The 15,308-nt window shown below is 32.4% G+C and overlaps 1 protein-coding gene across 2 annotated transcripts; it reads left to right on the top strand.

Annotated features, from left to right (window-relative positions):
* The first annotated feature begins 134 nt into the window (after window positions 1-134).
* On the top strand, window positions 135-14,100 carry ckn (CRK like proto-oncogene, adaptor protein). 2 transcript variants are annotated; one of them, XM_011059633.2, is made up of 7 exons: window positions 135-632; window positions 7,843-8,121; window positions 8,892-9,215; window positions 9,818-10,155; window positions 10,286-10,669; window positions 12,020-12,481; window positions 12,997-14,100. In XM_011059633.2, the coding sequence occupies exons 1-7, from the start codon at window positions 617-619 to the stop codon at window positions 13,252-13,254; spliced, it is 2,061 nt and encodes a 686-aa protein (XP_011057935.2). In that variant the 5' UTR covers window positions 135-616; the 3' UTR covers window positions 13,255-14,100. The 2 variants fall into 2 exon arrangements, with proteins under 2 accessions (XP_011057935.2, XP_087266965.1); XM_087410839.1 differs by lacking the exon at window positions 135-632 and adding an exon at window positions 5,090-5,435.
* Window positions 14,101-15,308: the final 1,208 nt, after the last annotated feature.

Here is a 15,308-nt window from a genome sequence, read left to right as displayed (position 1 = left end):
GTTAAAATTCTTTTAACAAAATGTAAAAAAGTTATTTGAATTTATTTGAAACATATCTCTTTAGTTCTCCATATCATTGGTGATTATCGATATCGGTGCTCATACACCCTAGCGGCGATTTTAAGCATTAATCGGCACTGCGCGAGAAAGCGTACTGCAGTGTCGCGTGTCTGGTCACCCATCGCTGCTGGTCGCCGCATCGTTATGTCGTGCGCAGGTCATACGAGTGCTCATTAGAGGTTTTGTGTTGTTTTTTTTTTTGCTAGTGTAGTTTCGTGGTCGAAGAGTACAAAGTAAATCTTGGAGCGAAGTCGAGGCACAGCGTGACCTCGCGTGTGATCACGCGTCGCGTAAACCGTTGGAAATGTTAAGACGTACGTTGATATACGCTTCCGACGATTTCGGCTGGGGTCACTGAAGAGTGGTATTCGCGTGAGCAATGGCGCGAGCGCCTCGACGCGTCGTAGGAACGACGTGTGTACGGTGTAGATGATACATCGGAGTCCAATCCGCGTGGTATGTTGTTTACGTTGCGCGCGAAGATCTATCGTTCGCGTTACGACGGCGCAATATACAGCTCGAAGGATCTTGAGCGCGAGCCTCGTCGTGAGCCGCCATGAGACGCATTAGCGGTAAGCCATCGTCACAATTGCTGCCAAATGTTACGTTCTCGCATTCAGTTCTCGGTTCTCTTTGACCTTTTTCGCCGAGCGATATTCGCCTTCTCCTTGTTCTTGTTGGAAATGATTGTTCTCGATTTTCGCGTCTTCGTATCGAGATCGATTATGTTACATTAGTTGGTCATATCTTTACATATGCTTTGTGCATGTGTGAATGTGTACGTACGTGGCGCATTGCATGTGTGTACGCTGGCTGTTATGTACTGTTATGTTTCTATAATCTTATGTCGAAGCGAAATACTCTTTGTTATTTGAGTGACTGTATAATATCATATTAATTTAGATACTCTTTTGTTAGTAGGTAAATATAATAATTTAAATGTAATAATTTAAGAATTTCTTTTTTATTAAAGATAATGTTTGTTGATATCTCAAATAGAATCGACATTATTATAAGAATGAACTAAAAATTTTGCAGAGAATTTTATATTTTAATTTTCGAAATGAAAAGTTTAAAGGTAATTAAATACAATTTATTTATTTTTGAGAATGTATCTTAGTACTCAAAATTTATTAGCAAAGAATATTAAAAAATTTACAATTATATATTTTTAAATACTATTTTATGTAGATGTACTACAAAAATAATAATGTTAAAAGATAATGCCAAATAAATTATAATTAATTATATTAGTTAATTATATTAGTTAAATCTTCTTATTAGTATATTTTAATTTATATTTATATTTATATAAAGTTTTCTTATTTTATTTGGATATACAGGATTTGGAATCAGACTACGCATTGAAAATTGAGATTGAAGATTGAAAGATTAAAATTTGTGACCAATCAAAACGATAGGAGTTAAAATTTCTTTGTCTTCATTGGTCAAATTTCAATCTTTAATCTCAATCTTCAATGCATAGTCTGATTCCGACTTTAAAAAAAAAACTTCAGCATTTGTGCTAGATAGTACATATTGAATATCATATTGAATAAAATAAAACCTTCGTGAACATAGCTCAACCGCTTCTGAGATAAACATTTTTATATACTAGCATCATGAATGATTTACTGATTTTTACGTGTCGCATGCGATAATTACCTCAGTGTTTAAACCACACGTTTTAAATGTTCTCATTTAATTTCCATACATATTTCATAACAGAAGATTTTATCAGCAATCAATCAGTTGTCATTAGTCAGAAATTAGTAATCTACATGTCACTTAGTAATTATACAGTGTTGTAACTGATTGCCAATAAAGTCTTTTGTTATGAAATATGTATGGAAATATTTGTGCCATATAAGTGCTGAATGATTTTTTGTATACTCTGTCTAATTGTTTATGTGATGAAGAATTTATGGACAAATTTATTTTGGAGTATTTTATATATATATATATATATATATATATATATATATATATGTATACAACATACTTATATACACAGTATACTTTGCACTTAATTAGATTAAAAATATTAAATATATCATAAAATGAAATTAAAAACGGTTTAGTTGTTTTTTCAAAGTAAAATTCTTTTCTTCTTAACTCTTTTAATTACAAATATATTTTATTATTCTTTGTTTTTTGTTTTATATATTTATCTAATTACATCTTTTTAAGTTGAAAAAAATATTTTTAATAAAATTATGATTTTTGTATGTTTATTATTGTTAACATACAAGATAATTAAGAACGAGTACAGAACAAACAAATTGATTAGAAGATAATTCCGAGAAAAAAATATTATATATAAACTTAGATAATACTTATATAATTACAAAAATTTTAAAATTTTCCTATTATAGTAAAAATCATATGCTTGATAAGAAGTGATTTTTAAGAAATCAAAACAAAACAAGAGAAACAGAAGAATATGTTCCAAACAACACAATTATCCAAAATTATGACATAAGACGTTTTTAAGTCGTTTTTAAAAAATATCTTATGACTTAATTTTAGATATTTTTTGTTATCTGGGATTATTTATTTACTTCTTAAACTTAAATATATGCATTGCATGAATTAAGGAATAAAGAATGATGTATACGATATAGTATATTATTCATACGAACTTTTATTTCGTATCAATAATTCTTTGAAGAAATTATCCATTGACTGATGTTTCATATTCTTTTGTTTTATTTTGATTCCTCAGAAGTCATTTCTCATTAAATGTGTGATTTTATTATATCAAAAGCTTAGAACTTTTGTAACTACATAAATATTGAAAATAGTGACATTTTTTATTCAGAATGATCTTTCGAACAATTTGTCAAAGTTTGTTATATTTGTTCTGTGTAATCATTCTGTATAAACTTTTTAATAAAGTAATTTTCACAATTATAAATTGTCAAATGAAATGAGTCATAATTTATTCAAAGGGGAGGTTAAATGTACTACTAACACTATAAAAAAGTTTGGAGATGGAAGAGTTTTATTTCTGAAATTCTGAAAAAATTGCAGTTGGGTGTCTGATATGCTGTACGATAGATATTAGAACTGTCGGTAAGTAAGAAAGCGACGTAACAAAGCAAACTGAGGTACATGGTTATATTTTTTTTTTATCTTCCAATTGATAAGAGTTTGAATCCCCGCAATGTTAAGGGGATGGAGCCTCCTGTATTACTGATAAAATTAGCGTTTTTGATGTTTTTCTTGTCGAATTTCTTCGTAGTGTTTTCACAGAATAAAAATTCCTTTTCCACGATTAAATTATGTACATACTAATGTACTTGTCGCTGATATATTTTGTGTTCAAAGCTGGAAAAAAAATAAAAAATTTCAGATTTCTTTATCCATTTTTATCTCACAAGTATGGCGACCAACATTGAAATTAAAATGGATAAAGAAATCTGTAATTTTTTTTCCAGATTTGAACATACATAAAATACACCAGTGACAAGTACATTAGCATGTGCATTTTAATCATGGAAAAAGAATTTTTATTTTATGAAAACATTACGAAGAAATTCGATAGGAACAAAAATATCAAAAACATTAGTTTTATCAGTAAAAACAGGCGGCTCCAGATTCTCTTGATGTCTTTTTTAAGTAAGATAACTATGGAGATGCGGAAGTCCATCCCGATGAACTTTACCTTGACATATAGAGGGCCTAAAAAATAATGCGAAACAATATTTTTAAAATATTCACAATATTTTTAAAATATTCATAAATATTATTAAAATAAAATAAAGAATATTTTATTTTAATAATATTTTGTAAAAAATTGATGCTACAGAAAATTGTTAAATAATCTAACTTTATTTCATATGTATACATGAGAATAGTTTTATTATTAATTAATTTAGAAAGTAGATTAGATCATTAAAAGCTAAAACCTGTGTTGAAATTGCAGTACATTAAACCAATTTATAATTCTTTTAGTTTCAGTTTAAAGATATAATATAAGAATATTTTAAATTTATTTTCTTGTTTTTTGGAATATTTCTTTGAAACACATTCTAGAAAAAAGAAAAAAATATTTTACTGGCCCTTATTAATGAGAAAAAATGCGCATTATTTTCTACAAATTGTGATTTACGTACCATTTACTGCACAAAACTTGTCAAGTAAATCAATGAGATGCTTTTTTCTTCGTCACGTCAAATAATTTAGTCTTCCAATCATTCAATACGTTCTTTTAATATTTTTATATATCGTCGATTCACAGACTATGCTTTTCATACTATCCATTCATACTCTAGCAGAATCACAGCCCACGCCGTTCTGAAACTTGTTCACCCACCTTCAATCTCCATTCGTATTTGTTGCCATCAATGTGCCGTTTCATCGAACCGTATGTGCGCCTGCGCTTATCTAAAACGCACTTTCCAATAGTTGTATTTAGAACTGTCACTGTGATTTTCCTTTACAAGACTGTAGACGAGCGAGCTGTCCAATTGAATTTGATCTATTATTGTGCTTTCCCAAATTTTGTAGGCTAAGCTGATTTTTTAATAAATGCTTTAAACGAAATTATTGTTCTATTAAAAAGTGATTAAACTTGTTAAAATTTCTGCTACACTATGTGAATAATTTGTTTTATATGAAAATATTATTACTAAATTTCCTAATAATATTTAAACAAGTGTTTCTGTTCAGTCTTTTGTATAGTGACAGTTTGTTAAGTTGAAATTAAGATTTAATTCTCACAATGATTCTAATAACAATAAACAAGTCTAATTAAGTCGAACGAATCACTTCAATGTGATAAAAAATATCTCTTACTACAGTGAATTTAATAAAACAAAATAAAATTTTTTTTGCGTGAAAACAAACACTAGTTTGGCTTATATAACCATTGATTCATATATCAGATATCGATAAGTGCAATTGTGGAGATACATGAAAGGAAATCAATGTAATGTCACTAAATTGATTTAATTCATGTGATAATTACGCATTAGAATTTTGAAAAGCCATTTACATTCGCGCGAAACGATTTGAAACAAATTTCAGTATATTACAAATGGCGATCACTTCCATAACGAACTGTCTGGGTCCTCCCCCCTTACCACCTGGAAAACGATTTCTGCAAAAGCCCTCGAAACAATTATCATCTACCTATAAGAGTTTTTGCGATCCCGCCGTAGAAATCTGGCTTCCTCCTGGTATTCCAGAAAATTTAATGGCAAAATTATATTTGCATGAAATAACCATGAGTAAGATCGGTACGAACCAAAACCTGTTTAGAAGTTGCTCCGAAGGCAATCTGCGCGCGCGTGAGACAACAGTGTTGCCAAGTACGTCCCTGAACAAATGCATCAAAGCCATTTATGGCAGTTGGAAAAATCTCTTATACCGTAAGTGTGCGGATATTTTATATTATATACATAGATGGAACCAAATCTTAAAGGATATTAAGGATATTAAGTTTTTGGCTAATATAAAGATGTTCCGAGATATACAAATTATACATATTCCATATTATAGGGTTATTTAAGCAAAATTGAGTGTATCGCTTATCTTGAGAAAACATCGAGAACATGGAAGCAATCGTGGTCCAAGATAAAAAAATCTAATGATATTACATTACATTTATTGATAAAGAATTATTAAGTAAGATATCAAGAATTAAAACAAGAACTGTTAATACGTATAATTGAGACGAAATTTACGAGCAATTATCGAGTGACGAAGAATCTATTAGAGAATAACTGTTTGGTTTCGAACCCTAATTTTAAATAACATGTTTAGCAATTTATGCTTATACGTATTTGAGTAATATAATCTTTGTTGCTTAATTCCCGTGGAATCTTATTTGATAACTTTTTATTAATGAATGTGACAGCATTGTTATTCTTGATTATGATTTCTTCCATATGTCTAGGGATCCTAAAGTAAAGCCCGAACTTCGACGAGATCGTTGTTTTATTAATAAAATGCGACACATTGATATATCTTTATATATTACTACATCAATATCTCACGCATATACGTAAATTTTCATAGAACAATAATGTTTTATTAGAGTCTAATTAATTAAGTTTAATTCTAAAAATTCCACGTTGTTTGATATATATTGTAACTCCACAGTAATCAATATTCTATCGATTAATCGATCCGTATCTGAAATCTTCACTAGCTTTCTCAGTTTCAGCTTCGAATCCACAAGGCCTATATTTAATCCTCTTCTCCGGCTAAGCTTCTTGCTTTCTGATTCGGTTTGCTGCAGCTGCTTCTCTGGGTGAAGGTATCATTTTTTCTCTGCAATACTGAAGAAAAGGTTTCTTTTCTTATATTCCAATTTTGATCCAATTTTGTCAGAGCAGGCCTTTGGGTATCAGCATTGCGCCATGCTTTATTCACCAATCTTGACGCTTCTGGATATGACATGGTTTCATTTGCCATCGTAAGATCTCTGCTGCTTTCTTGTTGCTGCACTATCCAATGTACTATGAGCTCCATTGTACGCATCTTTTAGTTTTTCTGCAATGTTTCTCTGCCCTTCATAATCTTATAGTTTCTGCTATAAGTTAAAGCAACAGTTAAAGTAAGTCTCGATCCTATCACACACTTTGTCGATATGGCCTAGAAGTCTACATTTAAAGCTCTATCTAACATGAGAAATGAAAAACCGATACCCGGACATCATTCTTCAAAAGAACGACTATTCAGGGATATCTTTTCCTTTAAATTCTAGACAAATATTGAGAATCCTTTTTTAATCAGTATAAAAAAAGGACGAATGGTTGTACATATCGTATCTTCTCAGGCGATGAGTCGTTCATATTCGATTTGGAATCAGAGTTCTGATTCTCTTCTTTATTATTCTTCGCCGTTTTTTTTTCTCCGTGATAGAACGCAAACCTTCCTTTCTTGTTTTTTCCAGGGGCCTTACTACTCTCTTTCTTTGCACGTATACTATCTGTTTTTACTCGATAACTCCGCCATCTTTGAATTCTTGCTTCTCGTTAATGTCCGCTCGTGTAAATTTCCGCTCGTGTCTTCGCGTGACCGTGTTCTTGCATAATCATTATCCAAGAATGTTTCTATTATCTCCTCCCAAGAAATATTGTTTGAAATATGCACTAACTCTGCATTTTCATCCGCGGATCCTTCATCCATCTTCTCGATGGATCCATCGCCTCGAAGGCGGAAAGATCCCGTCTCTTTCAGATTTTGTCGGTTGCAAAAACTAAGGCTTCATTCGGAAACATCATCCGAGTGCCTCCGTGTATCATTTCATCCTTATTATTTAACCTTATTATTCATCCAATGTTAAACAGAGAATAAGATGATACACGTGGACGCCCGGTGATGTTTCCGAAGACTAACTCAAGATCTTTAAAGAAAGCAGAAATTGCATCCTCTCAGCTGCCTTACGTCTGTCACAAACACCGGGCGCTGATCACAACGATCACGAGTATTCGCACAATTGCCACATACTATGATTCATGATGGAAGTATAATAGGTGTGCTCTTGCGCACTTTGGATAAGAAGAGCGGTACCCAAAAGTCGCGATTTTATATGAAGTTATTTGATTACAACTTATAGGAGATCCTAAAGTTGTCTGTTTTACTGATTCATTGTCAGTAGGACTTATAAACACACAACTGTATAGATATATAGACATTCTGCATATATCTCAAGACAAAAAAATCAAATATATTATATATAGCAATTATAAATGTAGAAAAACTGAAAAAATATGTAGTCTCTGAAATACCAGCAGCAATGGGTTAACTTCTTTTTTCTGTTTCTTACAGTTGGCGGTATGAGTCGGCCATCCAAAGCCGTGACTCAAGCAAAGAAAGTAGCTCCACCAGCTGTACCAGATGTGTTTCGACATTCTGGTTCCTCTTTCGGCTCGGCTGGATATGCTAGCAGCGAAGATAATTGCTTCCTCTCTGGAAGCGGCCCCGGAGGTACGACAGACGATGGTTCCTACGTGGTGCCATCTGGAAAAAGTCCAGGACCTATTTTTACACATTCGGGCTTCACCTTTCCGCCGGTGATTGGCAAGTATGCCCACGCCGAAGATCAAGGTACGAATTATATGTAAAGTTATATTATTAGATTAATTCTTTTCTAACGCGAAGAATGTAAATGTATAGGGATGGACATGATCGAGTATTTGTTTTAAAAATCAATTATAAATAGACGCGATTGTAAATCAATGCTTTTCGACTATATATAGTGCAATTAAGGTACAGATAATCTTGTCCGTTATTCCTGTCGAGCTCTTCAAACGTTAAGCTTCTGGCCTGTGTTGCACTTCTCATATGCTCTTGTGGTGCGCACACTGATTATTTAATTAACACGAGCATATGTCGATCTCAATACTAAAAAGTAACTGATTGATTGTTTAAATAATCGATTCCTAGATAGCTAAATCTATGGTGGAAGGATAATATCCTTGGAAGATATCCTTTCACCATGGCTAAATTTATCGGAAACAAATCTTATCAAGGTAAAAATTCGCTCGCATTTTATCTTTGTTTCTATTTTATCTATCTTTCTTATATGAAGATTACATATATGACAACTAATATTTCTGTAAGAGATGCTTATTAGCATAAAAAAAATTATTAAATTGTTTGTACAATTTAGTAAGTAATATTACTATTCTGAGAATTTCCTTATGCATTTTAACATTGAAAAAGGTTTTGGCATGCGATATGGCAATCAAATATAAAATTTCTCTTTTATTTAATTAAATCTATTCTCATCTATAAATTCATATTGTTTATAATACTAATTTCAAAGTACTACAAATAATATAATTGTAAAATACGAATGTTTGGATATTTCTTAGGTATTGATATGACCCAGAGTCCTGGTAGAGACAGTCCTGGTAGTTCCGGATCAGGTTCCGGTTCTAGACATTCTACGGCATCATTGGATTCTGGAAGAGCGTCTGGATATCACTTAGGACTTAGAGGGCCCGGTGCTCTTGCTTCGTCTCCTAGATGCTCTATTAGTTCACTCGGGAGTCATCCTGATCGACCGACTGATCTTGACGTCGTTCACGCTTGGTTAACTGAACTCCAATTCGAGGAATACTTTCCTTTGTTCGCTTCCGCAGGTTATGACCTTGCAACTATAACGCGTATGACACCGGAGGATCTTACGGCTATAGGTAGAGCACATATTGTAATAACGGGTCTAATCTAAGTATTGTTTATTTAGTTTATAAGTATTACTTATATAGATTAGTTACAATAGTCCTGTCCAAAACTCGACTCGTAAACCGAAACATTTCCACCGTCTCGATAGAGCGAAACAAAGCGTAAATAACAAAAGAATAGACGCCAGTGCTCCGCCTGATTCTGATTTGTCTAAACATCGTTGAAATGCAACATATTGCAGCAATATTGCTGCAAACTTCTGCTGTATAGAAGAGCATTCATATTTTTTCTATAAGTAAGAAACAAGGATGCCTGCAGAAGATTGGTATAGCATTATTATGAATGTTACCATGGGGAAAGTATTATTTCCATCATAGAGTGTCACAGGCAGAGAATGATAGGCAAAATAAAAGATGACAACTATGATTACATGATTGAGAAATGGGCTTTCTCGGTTTCATTTTTTGGCGCTTGGACAGACCTGAATTTTATCCTTTATTGACGCTCCGTCTCGCTCTATCGAGACGACTGGAGAAAGCGTTTCGGCTCACAGATCGAATTTTAACAGGTCTGATTTAAACAAATATACACTTTTTTATACATTACATTATAGGTATCAAAAAACCTAATCATAGGAAACGACTAAAAGCGGAAATAGATAATTTAAATATAGGAGATGGTTTACCAGAACATGTGCCTGGATCGCTCGAAGAATGGCTCAGGCTTCTCAGACTTGAGGAATATCTTGGTGCTCTTCATCAACAGGGTATGCGATCCGTCGAAGACGTGACAACTCTCACTTGGGAAGATCTGGAAGACATTGGTATAGTACGGTTAGGACATCAGAAAAAATTATTGTTAGCAATTAAAAGAGTTAAAGATATTCGCGCTGGCAAGCGTATACAACCACTTGATCTTGCGCGCTTGCCGCCACATCCTGGGCATACGCAGGTAAATTATAAATTCTCTATTTTTCTCATTAGTATCGAATTTAGTTGGGAAAAAATCTCCTAATTATTTTAATCAATATATTAACAATGTCATGCAATAATAAATTACTGTATAATTTATGATTTTTTAGGACGTTGTTATTCAACGAAGTGGACCTGATTTACCATCACCTGATGAAAATTGTTCTTCGCCTGTACTTAGATCTTTTCAAAGAGGTGGAAGCGATACTACTTCTGATGTTACTTGGAAAAGTATGTATGCCGCGTTTCCAACTGATTACAATACAGTTGGCCGTACTAGCTGCCGAGGAAAATCTTTGGAAAGTCTAGAGGATGCGCCTCTTGGTTATCCTCCATCACCAGCTCCAACATCGCATCCACAATCCCTCGATTGGCGTCCACGCAGTTTTGAAGATGGTGATCTTACACCCACGAATGATTCCGTTGTAGATGCTGGTGGGGGCACTCTTCCACGACCAAGACATTGTCTCGTTCGTCCACGACCTGTAGCCAAGGTATGTTCGATTGTCTCAAATGTATGGATATGTTTGAAGCAAAAATAGATGGACGAGAAAAATTTATGTGCTGATTTGATGATTTTAATCCAATTTACATCATGTTAATAATGTACCTGTGTTTATTATATACGGTACATACTTTTATATATTACACTTTACTAACTCCTCACATTTCCTTACGTAAAAATAATGCTTGTGTGAATTAAGCAGGGAGCAACAAACTCTTGCATAACATAAGGCATAAGAAATTCAACTAATCAGAGTTCTTTATTTCATGAAAAGGAAGGAAACAAAAGATTTTAATTGGTATATTTTCTTATGCATTACATGTTATCCACACGAAACGAGTATCACTCCTCCCCTTCCTACTTAGGGATGTAAAGCGAGTTCCACTTCATCTTCTTCTCTGCTTAGGAGTCTTACGTTAACGGAATATGGAATAATTTTTATATTAAACAGAGTTTATATAAAATATTGTAACAGTCCAAATATAACGGTGCTGGAAGTGACGGATATTGGAACGGTCCAAATATGGCGATGCTGGAAGTGATGGTGGGGATTCGAACTTTAGTGAGAGTTTGATGTTTCTTTTATATACAAGATTTTATAATAGATCGTCCATGAAATCCTCCGTGTATTATCATGTCACGCGTTTCGCGCATAAGTAATTGATCTAATTCAAAGATGGGCGAGGTCCAGACCATCTCCCTCCCTGTCTAGGATTGTCCGACTTTCCACGCGAAACGAGGTTCATATTATCTCTCCCGTATCTCCTTTCTCTCGTTTTATAGGGTAGACCTCGCTTCGCGTGAAGTCATTACGCAAGGATGAAGGTTTGGAATAGTTAGGATAGTTCTTAATATTGCATGTAACAGAAAATGATATATTTTAAATTTTTTTTGTTAATAACTTTTATTATTAACAAAAATAACGAGCGATTGCTAAAACCTATTAGAGGTCACTTAAAATAATGATCTTGATAACATATGTCAAGGTCATTGAATTTTGAAAAAGCTGACTTTATGTAAATATTTGCTTTCGTTTGAAATGCTTTTAATTTTTCAATAAATAAATTAAACAATTAATCAGAAGATTATGCATATTTTAAGAAAAATAATCACTAAATGTGTCTGTAAATATAGAATAACAATGTATAATCTATGATATTCTTGAAGCTCTAGCCATATATTTGTAATCAATTTGCAGTATAACTGGTTAAAAAACATAAAGCAATCAATTGGTTTAATGAAATCTCGCAATATGTTTGAGAAAGAATCGGCCAAAGTTTACGTGGCTTGTTTTAGACATAGTTTTAATTTTTGTCGTTATATATGTATATAATTTCAGGTCACTGCAACACCAGGTCAATATAAATCCTTGCCGAGAGACTTGAATAACAAGTATCAATTAACATATGGACTCGAAAGTAGTCCACATCTTCCAAAACGATGTCCTCCATCACCTCCAAGGCGACAAAGCTCTAGAGATACAACTAGTTCTTCCGTAATCGCTGTTGGTGGCTCGGTGATCGGTGACGTCGTAATAGACTGCAGCGGACCGGTGCCAACCGCTTCATGTGACGATCATCTTATTCATCATCATCAACATTTGCTTCATCATCCATCGCCGCCACCACCAGCGCCTACGCCGGTGCCTACGTCAGCATCTTCCACACCACCGCAATTAAATCGACCATCTTCTTCCATGTCACGTTCTTGGGGTAGCGTTAGCGTTAACATTAACGAAGAACACGAGTTAATTGCATCTCTCGCTCTGCAACATCGCAACGGATCAGATGCTAGTTTTAAAGTACGTTAATTTTGAAAGTTTTTGCCATATCTATTTAATTTTTTTGCGCTTTTTAATATATTTATTTTATATATTTATTTTATATATATATATATATATATATATAAAATATTATTTAGGAAGTTTTTTAATGTACATATTATATATATATATATATATATATATTATAAATATGTGTACACTAAAAAAATTCCTAAATAATATTTTCTTAAATAGTATTAAGTAAATATTTTTCTATTGCAAATAAATATTTTTATTAAAAAAGAAATTAAATCAAATAATATATGTTTACCTTTTCAGTAAATACTTATTTACAATAAGGAAATGTTTACTTAGTACTTTCAAGAAAATATTGTAAGAAATTTATCTTTATTAGCTATCGCTAGTTAACGATAATGACAATTGTCGATAAAACATTTAGAGAATCCCGCAATATTTAAATTTTTATAGGCTTAATTCAGTTCTTTTCGATTCCTTAATGTATTAGTACATTTGTTTTATTTTTATATTTACAGTCAAGTTCCAGTACAGAATCAGATTCGTTGCCGTTTGCCAATGAGAATGCCGGTACGATAAAACAAAGGGCCAACCGAGCACAAGAATATATAACGGGTGGTCCTAATAGTAGTATAAGTGGTCATATAGTCAATCATCATTCCAATGGCGGAGAACCTGCGGATGTTTTGAACGACATTGGGAATATGCTTGCCAATCTTACAGATGAGCTCGATGCAATGCTCGAAGAAGAGAAACGCCAAGGCCTGAACTCATAATCATCACTGCCTTCGTTTGCACTTTTCTATCTAACTAAAGTTGCCATAGAAATGCAGGCTTTGATACATGAAATAAATAAACTTGATTAGTGCAACGTGTACACAATTAGATACAAGTGAATACAATTCATGACGAAATAAATTGATAGAATCGTGTTGAGAATCGAATTCTAAGATCCACAAAGATGCAAATATTTACCAATATAAATCTATGTCTTCGTTGCGAAAAGAACAGAATCTTTTATTCCAAAAAGAAAATAAATTACGTCATTCGAAATCGATGAAACTATTGTTTCATATTGTACAGATTAATGAATATCCAAAATACATCTATTTTCGCGTGATTTATGTTTTGTTTTGATTTTTTTTTTTTTTCGATTCTTTATTGGGACAAAAATACTTTATACTTTTGCATAGAAACATCTTGAATGTGCCAGCAAATTTCCAAACGCAGTTGTGGTATTACATCTATACTGGTATTGCACAATTTTTTTCTACTTCTTTTTGGAGTAATAATCATATTCCTTTTTATTAGTCTTTTTTTACAATGGACAATATTACAAATGAGTGATAATACAATACGTGTTGCTCTATTCTATATAAATTAGGGCAATCCAAAGTATTCAAACAAATATGAAATACTGACGTAGCAAGGAGAGGGGGAAGGGAAAAAAATATTAACAAATATAAATATATTTGTATAATTATAATTTGTACTACAGATCGTATTGCAAACAATTCGAAAAGAACACATGTGTTTTCTGTATAAAATCTTTTTATATCTGTAACAAATTTGTAATTAATCAAATCTAACTCCTTTTCTCTATAAAATTTGATTTTCGTTAATATACGTACATTCCAATTGATTTTTCCATTTCCGTCCTTCCTTAAATTGATAATATGATAGAAATCGAAAATTTTCTCATAGTTGACTTTGTAAAAGAGCAAGAGGCAAGGAAAGATAGTTGTGTTCACCCAAATAAAGCAGTCCCGAATGTTAGAGACATATTCATAGAAAAATTGTTACAATGATAAAGAATAAAGAATTAACAGCTGCATCTTGTATGAATTTATAAGCTTTTGTATGATTTTTTAGAAAGTCACAGGATATAATTCGTTAACAAGAGTTTTATAAGAAATGTTATCAATCGTACTTAGACTTTCAAGGTAATATGGTTTAGTACAGAAATATAAGTAGTGTATGCTAATTAACACTTTGTATTGTTATCTGTACTAATTAATTTAGAAATATAACTTACTATTATTATATGACACACTTAGATAGTGAAGCAGTGGAAAGTATTCATATGTATTAAATCAAAGTAGCTGTGGAGACACTTTTGAGATAAGACTCGAAATGATCTTCCGAAAATGTATGTTACTAGTATGTTCTGCGATCTGGATGTATTTTGCAAGAAATTTCTTTTACAATGTACTATTTATATGAGGGTTAACCAGAAAATAAGTTCCGATGGCCTATTAAAAGAAAACAAGTCTATACTTACAGAAAATTTTTTATTGCTTTTTAAAGTACACACCTTACTATTCCGCTACATAATTACCATTGTTGTTGATGACTTATTATAGCGGGGTACCAGGCGTTGTATCCTTGCATAAAAAATTACCGCCTATGAAATTTCTGGAAAATACAGGGAAAAAGATTTAATGATAAATCGTCTGTTCTCTTTAATTTTCTTTTCAACTACATGCATCAATTCAATGCATCAATGCATTCGTCATTGATTATGTTTAGACGACACATTTATGCTCATTTCTACCAATGCAGTTTAACTTTAATTTCGGTTCAACTAACTTTTCATTTTTTTCTAGTTTTAAGAATAAGAACATCCATTATAAAACTGACCAATCACAGTCATTTCATTCTTTAGAGGAATATTTATAATTGGCCAATTTCATAACATCGATGTTATAACTTCGACGTAAATCGAAATCATTAATCACAAACGTGGTCAGTTTCGTTCATCGTGTACATTTTTGCGTTTTTCATTGAAAACTCACACCTATCTCTATAATATTCACACAGCAAAACTTGA

Source organism: Acromyrmex echinatior, chromosome 10 (assembly GCF_024713525.1).
Source record: "Acromyrmex echinatior isolate Ae372 chromosome 10, ASM2471352v2, whole genome shotgun sequence".
In the NCBI taxonomy this organism is placed as follows: domain Eukaryota; kingdom Metazoa; phylum Arthropoda; class Insecta; order Hymenoptera; family Formicidae; genus Acromyrmex; species Acromyrmex echinatior.
This window is presented reverse-complemented; position numbering and strand designations above follow the sequence as displayed.